Source organism: Palaemon carinicauda, unplaced genomic scaffold (genome assembly GCF_036898095.1).
Source record: "Palaemon carinicauda isolate YSFRI2023 unplaced genomic scaffold, ASM3689809v2 scaffold467, whole genome shotgun sequence".
NCBI lineage: Eukaryota > Metazoa > Arthropoda > Malacostraca > Decapoda > Palaemonidae > Palaemon > Palaemon carinicauda.
Window position 1 is genome coordinate 82,224 of NW_027171725.1, and position 12,081 is coordinate 94,304.

Genomic DNA, 12,081 nt, shown 5'->3' on the forward strand with positions numbered 1-12,081 from the left:
TCTGGGTGCAATAATAAAGGGTAATTTCCACTTAAGCCATAATTCCATTTTTTGAATTTACTCTTAACTCTCAGAAGACCCTGTGAATCTAAAAATAAATTAAGTTGCGTTATAATAGGAAGAATGTCTTTTCTAGAATTAAGACCATGCTGTAGGTAAGAATATACCTCAGGATAATGCTTCCTTTGTTCAGTGTTTAACAAGTAATTTATAGCCTGGGCAAAGTAATTAGCGACTGGTGAGCAAGCAATTTTCGCTTTCAGCTTCCACTTGTGCACCACTAAGAAAATTCTGCGAAAAATTAATACAAGTTTCCTGAAATTGGAATAATTATTAATATCAATAAGATTGTTAACAACTTCAATAACCCGAGCTGTGGAAGGAGTTGCTTGAACCTCGGTGGGCATCTCAAATACTGGTATGGTAGTTGACAATTCTGGAACTTCATTTATTACAGAAAATGAACAGTTTACCAAAAAGTTAGTATTAATGTCATCATCGGCAAAAATATCAACTTTAGAGTTCAGCAGAAAGGAACTACTCTGGATATGAATAGCAGAACTACACTCAAATGGGTTACTAACAGCCGAGGTTTGCACTCTCGTATCAGCTAAATTATCAATATTCTTAATCATTAAATCAATGCTACCAGATAGCAAAATACCTGCATGACACTCGGTATACATCGATGAATTTATTCCTCCAAAAACTGTATCTGTACCTGCAATACAATAAGCGAAGTCTGTACCTAAAATGAGCTGAACATTATCAATTTCATGAGAAAATTTATTAAGGAATTGATCAGCTAGTTTAACACCTTGTGCCTGAAATTTATCAACTAATCTACCAAGCAGAGGTAATTTCAATGCTACATTAATGTTTGGTACAACCAAGCAATAAATTATAAAGGATTTATCTCCGATCGTAACAGGAACTTCAACAATTTCAGTAAAATACTCCTTGTTACCATTAAACCCATTAACTGTTAGCTTTACCCTTGAGTTAATGATTTTAAGATTATTCTCCTCCGCCAATTTCTTAGTGACAAATGTGCTCTGCGAACCACTGTCCTTCAGTCCTCTGTAAACAGTTCCCCCAACTTTAAATGAAAAGGTGGGTAAAATGGAATCACCTTGACAAGTAGGAAGTACGGCAACACCGCTGCTTATTTGAGGAGAAGTTTCCACCTTGGATTTGCAGTTATTAATATTGTTAGAGTCTCTGTCTGGTGACTGACTCCTATCACATAGGTAAGTCATATGCCAGCTGTTACAATTTGAACAGCGTCTTTTGAATTTAAAGCGACACTTACCGGAAACATGATTAAACTGGCCGCATTTTACACATCCATTTCTAGATTTTAAAATATGCACTTTATCTGTAGGAGAAAGAATATTAGGGCACTTGTGAATAAAGTGAAATTTATCAGTATTTCCAACCGTAGAACACAAAGGACATTGAGGCGAAGACCTGTCTTTATCATATGTTACTGCTTCCGCAGCCATGCTAGTAGTTCTCTCTTTACGAAGAGGGAGTGTTAATGTCTTGACAGGTGAAGCTTTACATTTAAAGCTTTCAACCCTTTTCCCGTCACTTTCGTACCTTTCGCAAGCTGCAAAGAAATGTGAAATAATGTCATTTAAGGAAGGATGAGTCTTTCCTGTAATATTAATAAGATGGCGCTGAAAGCGACCATTTAAGCCGTGCCAAGCAAAATATCTGACAAATTCATCCGCTCCAATGTTAAAAGTCTTGACTGCTTCGCATACTGATCGGAGGATGGAAATAAATGTGAAGGGATCATCACCCTCTCTTAGACTTAACTCCGTAATTTTCCTAATTGCATTGTTTTTACAAACCTCCTTAGAAGCAAAGGCGGAAATCAATAATTCTTTGGCATCTACATAACGCTGTTTGTCAGCTTCCAGAGAACATAATAAAGTCTTTGCTCGACCGTCTATCTGTTGCTTCAGCAATAAAAGTAAATCTCTATCAGGATACTGAAATACATTAGTTGTAGCCTCAAACTCTGCTATAAATTTCAATAAATCTTCTCCTTCTTTACTTGTAAACTTAGGAAGAGGAGCTGTTGGCTGTTTCAGTAAACTGCGGGCCACGTCGGGAATATTAGAACCATTATTACCCCTGGAAATCTCAAGTAATGGTAAACAAAGCTCAATTTTGTCTAAATAATCCTGGCAACTTGTTAATTCTGGCTCTAACTCTGCTTCATCAGATACGTCAGGAAATTTCTTCAAGAGGATATGATCATCTAACTCTGACAGCTTGTTTCTATAATTAACAAGAAGACCTTTAATAGCTAACTTTTCTTCTTGTGTTAGGGCAGAATAGGTGTCAGACCTATTGAATTGTTCGGTGACTTTTCTCCGAATGACTTTTCGTTGTCCAATCAGTACCTGTAAGTTAGCCATTATAACAAACGTATAACAAATGCAAAATAATAAAAATGTTAACTTTCTGAAAAGGAAAAATATATTTATTTAAATGAAATGTTAATATCCTGGAAAGGAAAATGTCAAAGTCCTGCAAATAGAAATATGAGACTACTGGGAGCCCCGGTCGTGGTCAATTCTCTACTGGATCATCTGCACCATCATTAAGCACCTTTCATTGTGTTGCCCCACGTTGGGCGCCATAAGCAGAACACCATAAAAATCTGTGGTTTGTAATAAAGGTTGGAAGGAAAAATGTAATTAAATATGATATTTATTACATAAATAAGCCATTAAAATAACGTAGTAACGGAGTTACAAACAGTTGATTGGAGAACAAGGCAATTCACGTAAATCGTAGGGCGTTTCCTTCGTTCTGCTTCGCTCGCTGTCTGTAAAGAAATATTCAAGAAGATTAGCATCTAAAAGTCATGGTCATTTATATAGAAGAATATACCCATCGGAATAATAACCCACTTAAAATTACCTTACAATTGAGCAACTGAGGTTTACATTAGTATCAGGAAGGAAATAAAAGGGCCGATACATCGAAACCGAACACCATCCTGAAATGAACGGTAAACCTAATATAAATTTGCTCGGTCGTAATATGGGAGACAATTCGTCATAAATATAACCATTCGAAACAATGTATTTGACGATTCTCTTACCCAAGTGTTAAGAACGTGAATTTATAAATAAGCTAGAGTTACTAGTCCGAGAGCTAAATCACCTGAAAGGACAAGAGAATACGATATATAAAACATTGACCACAAAAATCTATTACTAATCTTCATAAGGTTAAAAATGACAGACAGGAAAAACTTTAATAGGCAACACAAGGCAATGAGAGTTCGCAATGATAACCTTAAAAATAAGCCCTATATATTCTTGGTACTCACCATTGTCGAACCATGCAAAAAGGCGTTGCAGATGGATTTTGGCAGATTTTCACAAGAGGGTGACGTAGACCAGGGATCCCAATAAAGGCCTTTAGCCTAAGACAGGCATGTCGGACAAATCAAAAATGTGGAAACCTTTCCAGGTGAGTGAGGTCTCTGTGTCTCTGTCTCTGACCCTGCCGGACGGCCGGGCTGCCTGCCTCCTCGTCGCCGTTTTCGCTCGAGTAAAGCATATGGAAGGAGGAGGAGTTAGCAAACTACCCATATTTAAAGACTGGACGGCAGGAAAGACAGTTTGATGGTACCAAGAGTAGGGCAATTGAAATATCAAATTCTTAATAATTACTAGTCTTTCCTGTCGCCATGTGAAAATATGAAATGTCTTGTACAGATCTCGTTTTCATCGTTCCTTTTTGTCATTTATTGTTTGATACTGTTCCAAAAATAGAGGAAGATTTGACAATATTTGAAAAGGAGAAACGCCTTAAGCTATTTCGAGTGGTAATGGCTTACTTGTCATGAACATAGAATAAAGTCAGGTTGTGCAGCAAGGTTGGCCGTAAGGTTTTTTTTAATTTGATTTAGAGTATTGCAATGTTTTCGTGAAAATTAATAGTTTATTATGAGAGAATATGTTTCAATAAACACTGTCTAATATTGTAGGTCTGGGTTTTTATAGAAAGAGTTTATCTCTCTCTCTCTCTCTCTCTCTCTCTCTCTCTCTCTCTCTCTCTCTCTCTCTCTCTCTCTCTCTCACTCTCTCTCTCTCTCTCTCAAACTTTGATCTCCTATAGCAAAAAATGAAAGAATTACAAAAAGCATTGTTCCTGGAAATTCTGAAAACTTGCTATAGTTACATATTAGGAGTTTTAGCAGGAAAATAAAACGAGTCTTTATCTGTCTTCTATGGGTGTCTGAAGTTATCTGATATCAGGGATTTTTTTCGATTTGTTTTAATCCTGTATTCAAACACGGCAGCAAAAGGGGACATTTCCGCACGAATAATTCTTGCAGGGATCTGTTTGCCTCATACTGACTTGAAATCATGCTTAATTGGGATAAGAAATACATTTCACCCTGACCTTCTGTATATTTTCGTTTCTATTTCATATTTTAGCGCATTTTTTACATATGAAATCCTTTAAAAAACAGGATTTTGTAAAATGAACCTTTTTTGGTTATTTTTCGTTGACTATGTTACTGATCAAAATGGCCAGATAATGCTGAAAAGTTGTTCACCTTTTTAAGAAGATTATATTATATTGAATTATAAAACTTAGGTCAGAGGCCAGGCATTAGACAGGCAATGCCATGATCAGGTGTTACAATCGGACATAAGTGCAATTGAATTTGTGTTAACGATGTTCTTAAAGTGTTTTTCTATGCCAGTTTCAGTTCTCTTTGGAGCTGTTGTCTGTGCAATGACATCTCCAATCAAATACTTTATAAAATGTCCTAACGTTTCTCCTTTGCCAATTAAAGTCACCCAATATTATATTGGTTATGTATTGGAAAGATTACCTGACTTATGTTTATATTGAATTTTTGTTTTGATTGATGTTGTGTGCTCGAGGGAAAATGGGACAAAATAAATGATGCGACAAATCTATAAACTTTGCATAAAATGTTTGAGTCTTCTTAAATAGAGAATATTTTCCGAGCAGTAATGGCAGTGATGTCTGTATCGTCCTGGATAACCTGAAGTAAAGAGACTCGGGTTTTCCGAGAGTCCTGGGTCGGGTCAAGCCCTAAGAAAAGACTCCGTTGAGGATCCTTCCTCTTGGGTGTCTTCCGATTCAGGACTACCTCTCGGTTTGGGGTTCCGAGACAGGCAGGATAGAGAGTATCCTGTCAATGACGTCCCCCGGTTATCCAGCAAAACAGCAACAGGCTTTCTTTGGTCTGGTGTTGAATTCTCCTCTTCCTTCTCTCTCTCTCTCTCTCTCTCTCTCTCTCTCTCTCTCTCTCTCTCTCTCTCTCTCTCTCTCTCTCTCTCTCTATAATTATTTATTTTTACAATGGGCAAGCGTTGTTCGTAAGTTGCCACTTAGTAATAAACCTTATATTTCACTTAGGAGATATGTGTATGTATGAAACAATGGTGGTCAACTGCTATGAAAAATTAAATCATTGAAAAATATTGGATCGTTAAAAAAATCGTGCTAGAATATTTCAGAACAAAAAATAAATACGGTAATGTAACCCAAATCCCTCTAAATACCGCGATTCCTGGAACTGAGTGGGAAAGAGGGCGTCAAGAGGGAAAATAATTCAAGCTTAGTCCTGTTGTCTTATAATAACAATTTATGCATTTGGGTTATGAATTCAAAGTTATCATTTAATTTTGTTTGTGTCGTTTTGTGTATAAAGCAAAAGTTAGTTGGGGTCGTGGTTTCGAAACTTGCAATAAATCATTATAAGCCAAATTTCAGGTTATCGTCAAAGCTGCCTATATACTGTAGGTCCAATCTCTCGTGGGGTTTATTCAGGGAGAAGAAATAATGATAAATAAATAAGCGAGGTAGTGTGTTATATTTGCTATTAAAACTATAATTAATTCTACCTCTATTGTTTAATTTTACTTCAGGAATGGAAGTCTATAATAGGGTCAGACATATTAACCCAAAGCTGTAATGTGCAGATTCTACAATAGAAACGTATCTCGAATAATAATAATAATAATAATATGGCTCTGTAGTCTTGGCTTTATAACATACTAGGGCATGGCTATATGTCAGATGGCAACAATAAATATTTGCATCAAATCTCATAACTTAATAAAGGTGTCTATCTGGGCATAAAGTTACGATTTGTGAAATTTCTCCACAGTCTCTTCTTCATTTTATTTTTAGGCCTATAAGCTCGATAAGAATAATAAAATCAGAAGTGCGAACTTCAAGTCACATATAAGAGTAAGGCGAGGAGGGGCAAACTGAGCATTCAAACCTTCACAAGTCGGGGCTAACTAAATAATAAGTAAATCGCAAAAGACGAAACTTTCTAAAGACATTAATGAACCAGGTAATAGACAATGATTAAGACTGATAATACAAATATTATAGTTTAAGTAATAGTAGACAGCAACAATTCATTAAAACATGTGTATAATTCTTTGTAATACATAGGCCTATGTGAATAATAAAACACGCAAATTCCAGTAAAACAATTAGAATAAAAACAATTTCATCTTTTAAAAGACGTCATTATTTTCTTGGTATAATATACTTAGGCAAACTATATATATATATATATATATATATATATATATATATATATATATATATATATATATATATATATATAGTTGTTTATCCTCCTGGGAATAATGTCAAGCAATCTATTACAAATATTTTCCTCACGCACAGACTCCAAAGATGATAAGCATTCGCTAATGATTGCTTGTCTACTATTGCAAACGGGAAACGATTATGAAAATGAACGCTTGGTTATAAAAATGAGTTAACTCTTTGTTTCCTTCTTTGGTTGTGTAGCTGTATACTGTACATATAGGCAGTAAGACTATACTTAATTGCCACATATTATTCATCTTTCTGCCTGAAATAGTACACTCTAAACCTAGTATCTGTAGCCGCACAGTGCTGTGTAGGTCAGACCAAAACAGTAGCATTCTCGTCGACTGCAGCATTCCGACTTGCACCTACAATTAGTCAGCTACCGGGAACTCTGTGTAATGGGTGGAAGCTTTGTCCAAATTATCTTTTCTTAGTCTAGCACAAGTTTACGGGAATTTTTCCTTTCCTTGCCACCCTGAGTCTCATCCTCGCCTTGATCTAGTTTCAGCTTTCATACTAAATGGCCAGTAGAAATAAAAAACAATGTCTGCTCTCTTGTATTTGGTAAAGTGTGCTTGTATTGTAAGAAGTACATAGAGCATTGCTTACTCTTCAAAAGTTTTTGAACTTCATGAGGGCCAATCACCCACTAATGCTACGCCAGGGTTGTAACTTGGCTCTCAAGAATAGTAATGAGGTGGGATTTTTGACATGTGTGGAGCTTTCTGCAATCATTGGAGGGAAGAAGTCTGTGATTGATTCTCATGACGGAAGAACTCCTTCAAGTCATACTCTCTGCCCTGGCATGATATGAACAGCTTGGAGAACAGACGATTGTTTGCTTTGAAGAGTCAACAGATACTGATACCTGTAGTAAAAAGTCAACCCTGTTCCTTTTGATTTGTTCATAGATGGTGGATTCTTCTTTTCTTCCCCGTCTCTTAATAAACTCCTGGAAATTGACATTTCCTTTCTCAAAGTGTGCGCTAACCAGCTCTGAAAAAACTTCAGTGAGCAATGTTCTTTGCATCAAGTGAAAGCAGGTCTCAACTCTCAGCCTGGAGAAGATTGCTCACATCTTGCATGCCTTGTGAGAGCTTTTATATTTTCTCAAGGAACACTGTGCTCGTACTGTTTTGTCATGCTGGATGGTGTGTTTAGAACCCCCTTGATCCCACTTCTTGCCTCATACTGTGTACCCAAGTGGCTGACTTCAGGACCAGCTACCATCCAATATCTCAGTACTGATAGGTCTTCAGTTATGCCCATTGCACTCCCGCCTGCCTTGATGACAGTGATGGACCCAGAACAAAAAGCATCTCATTTATTGCATGGAAGAGGGAAATATTAGTCACATAGTGTAGCCATTATGTTTTTGTGGTTGTTATGCACATGGTGATTTGAGCTCTTCACTCTTCTTCTTCTGGCAAGGACAACAATTGCTTCAGTCAGTCTGGAATTTACAGCCCTGGGTCTGTTACTTGCCATCTTGGTGAATAGCATTCAAGGTATCATACTATGGTAATTATCTTTATTCCGTGAATCGAAGCCGAGGATTTATCCTTTTACCACCTTGATCTCAATCATTTAGAAAAAGGTATGAGATACGACTAGGTTCGAGAATAAATATAAATGACTTACACCTAGCTTGATCATTCATACAGTATCGTTCAAGTCCTTTGCAGTCTGTTCAGCAACCAAGACACTACATGCAAAGGGCTATAGACCTGTTAATCTTAGCTCGGCTCTCCTGCGCTGGTACAACCGGTAATATATGGTTGCTAATTGATCCAGGGCTTATTAGACAGCATCTGAGACGCTAAGATAATGATTTAGGCACACTAAATAATCATTCGGCTGATACTGAGCCCCATACTGAGGTTCACAACAGTGGTGCCATCCAGCGTGTCCTGATTGAGTGTTGATATTGCTCAACTGCTATGAGGAAGTCAATGGGTAAGTACATATTTCTAAATTCGGATTCTACGCAGTAAAAAAAAAAATGTATGATTTGACATCAAGAGCATTCAGATAGGGCAAGTCTTTGCGATCTTATTGCGAAATGCAATATTTCTGTAAATTCAATGGCATCCTTTTTATTAAAAAGAGCAATCCCCGACGAGTCTGTGTGCTAATTTTGGTGTCTGGTTCCGGAAATGGAAGATTCTCCGTAAAATTTTCTGATATCTTCTCCACTATCAGTAGAGGCATCAAATAATGATTACCAAAGTATTTGAAAAAAAAAGGGATAAGTGAAAATTTTCATTAATTAAACATAACTGAAATCTGTTGGTGAAAATTGATACCAAATACTTTGAAAAGATAAGTAACTGACAACAACTACAATAATAATAATAATAATAATAATAATAATAATAATAATAATAATAATAATAATAATAATAGCTATAAATTCAACTGAAAGATAAAGCAAGCAAAGAAGTGAAAATTATATTAAGCAAAACTTGAAGTACTCTTAAACTGTGCATGAATATCGCTCAAAAGAAGAAAAAAACGAAAAGATATTTGTGCTTTGGCTGACTATGGCCAATCCTCAGCCTATACAATACATTCCTCCCAAGAGCTTGACTCTGACATGTTTAGTTTATTAAATTAATCCCCTAAAATGCACCATTTCACCATGCCCGCAAAGTCCTTTGCCATTACTATCAATATTACTAACAATGGGATTTAATTTCTGTGTACTGCTTGGCACAACCGGGTTCAAGTCCCATTGATTTCGATCGTGGCGTTAGATAATTGAATTTCAGGATATCAAAAATTATTTCTAGGGTAGCTGTAAGCAGTGTGGAATGACCCTCAAAGATCCTAGCATTTGGCATAATGGTCGAAATGACACAGACAACTGCGAACAATGTGAGCCTGTGCAAATCAAATTAGGCTTCCAATGGATTAGTTTAATGAACAATCCTTTTTCAGAGAGTCAAGCTTTATAACAGAAGACTAGCAGTGCCCATTTAATCCAATTTTGAAAAAGGGAAAAATCATATATCTTAGCATTTATTTTTAATGAGTCTTTGGAAAAAAAATTAAGATCCAGAGGGAGGTTTTTTTATGGTATGCTACAAAATTCTCCATCCACTGTCATGAAATACTTCTTGTTGCTAATTATTTCTGGACTGATCCACCATCCCATCTAATTCACCCTGACTACAAGTAGAAAGGCGAGAGATAAACAACAGGGCAGAAGAGAAGGAAAGAACAGAACCTCTGTAATATATATATACGTGGAAAAAAAACCAGATCAATAACACTCTCGTAAAAGTTAACAGTTACTACAGTAGATTTAGGTAGTTCAATATTCGACTGGTCTCGCACTCCCAGACACCTGTCGTCCAGAAAGAGGTGAAATGGAAATCTCTCTCAAACACCTGGACATCCACTCATCATTGTATGGCTATTCCTTTTCCCCCCTACCCGAGGGAAAGGGAGAGACCACGTGGTTCATACCACTCAGCGTGACGGGAAATATAATTTATAAATATCCAGACACTTAATGTTTCTTATATAACGATGATGTCGGCTGATGCAACCTTCAAGTGCTCTTACATTTCCCTGCACAGACCTCAGCCGTTAAATTCTGTATTGTCCTCCTCAACACTGTAATAATTAAACAAGCAAGTAAATGAACAAAAACACAAACCAATGAATTCTTTTTATTGTTTATCTATATGATAAAATCGCTCCCTCTAAATGTTGGTGATTCTAGAAAGACGCAAAATATATCGAAAACGACCGAAGTTATAGTTCAACACATGAAAACCAGTGCATAGACTTCCACCAAAGGCTCATCGCCAGTGAAAGGAGCTCCCTCAAACATAGGGCGGCATTCAACGCAATCTCTCATGATGGCTGAATGGATAACTCAAATGGCTCCTCTGTATCAAAATTTAAAAGGCATATGTTCGTGTCCTGTCCAAGGCACGTGTTCTAAACATATAAAATTGTGCTCTGGGTATAAGCTATATATACGTTATTCCTAAATCAGAGTGAATTTGAATTTAGTCATTTTGTGGCAAAACTCTCAAAAACAGTTATGTGTCACAAACTTAGCAGTTAGCTTTCGCGATGGACAGGGATTGACTTTGATTCAAAGCAAAAATAAAACAAAAAATAAAAAGTAGAACTAAATCAATATCAACCTGAATTACATTTGAAAGTCAACCGACGCTTCTGTATTAAGATCGATGAGGGATAAATTCTTTGCAGATCACGGTACTTTCCCTTTTTCACGTGCACTTTCCCTTTTTCAGGTGCACTTTCCCTTTTGGTACAAGTTATTCTACAGACTGTGTGAATTTCACAATAAAAAGAGTCTGTGACCTAATATTTGAAAGTATAAACCGTTGAATGAGTTGGTGACAAACTATCAGATATAGCTTCGCTCTACAAAAACAGCACTGTCATTGAGGGAATGGATTGATATAGATTTTAAGAAACAACAATGAAATCGAGAAGGGAAAATATACAAGGGAATTGAAATCAAACTCTATCTCCCTTGATGGTTGAATGGAAAAGATGATAATGAGGATGATGATGATGATGATATATATATATATATATATATATATATATATATATATATATATATATATATATATATATATATATATAGAAATAACGACATACATATATAAGTATGTATATATCATTATAATTTCACATGTATATATATATATGCACATCTTATTATGTGTCTGTATATATACATATATATATATATATATATATATATATATATATATATATATATATATATATATATATATATATATATATATATATATATATATATATATATATATATATATATATAACATATATATACATATATATATATATATATATATATATATATATATATATATATATTGTTTGTGTGTATAAAATTTACTTCTGATGTCTGTTTGATATTGAGAAAAATAGCAATTAACAAAAATATTATTTGTATACAACAAATATTCCAATTTCTAGTCTACTGCAGGGCAAAGACCTCAGACATGTCATTATTATTGTCTAGAGCTTGGTCCTTTTTCATCTCCACGCTGGCCGCTGTGGATTTGTGATGGTGGGAGACTAATCTCATCGTTAAAAGCAAACCAACCAAGTATGAGTGACTTTGACTAGTATAGTTTCGACGATAATATCTATATATATATATATATATATATATATATATATATATATATATATATATATATATACAGTTCAAATATCCTAATATATGTCCAATAAAAAATAGAACAGAACGTGAAGAATTAACCTCAAAAATTTGTGAAATAAAGTTGATGATGATGATGATGATGGAGCAGCAAGAAAACGATGTACAGAGAGCGAAAAATTTATTTAATCATTTTCTCATATCCCTGAAGAGTGAGAATCCTTTCTAGAAGTTACAAGAATAAAAATTTC

At 35.4% G+C, this 12,081-nt stretch overlaps 1 protein-coding gene across 1 annotated transcript; it reads right to left on the minus strand.

The window, feature by feature from the left end:
* Positions 1-301: 301 nt before the first annotated feature.
* Positions 302-3,545, minus strand: LOC137636956 (uncharacterized). The gene is made up of 3 exons (XM_068369279.1): positions 3,356-3,545; positions 1,133-3,186; positions 302-315 (listed from the first exon to the last, which is right to left on the minus strand). The coding sequence occupies exons 2-3, from the start codon at positions 2,430-2,432 to the stop codon at positions 302-304; spliced, it is 1,314 nt and encodes a 437-aa protein (XP_068225380.1). The 5' UTR covers positions 2,433-3,186; positions 3,356-3,545.
* Between the last annotated feature and the right edge of the window lie 8,536 nt (positions 3,546-12,081).

What these genes read in the sequence shown, in the direction of transcription:
- LOC137636956 (XM_068369279.1), bottom strand. Translation starts at nt 2,432, where the DNA reads ATGGCTAACTTACAGGTACTGATTGGACAACGAAAAGTCATTCGGAGA.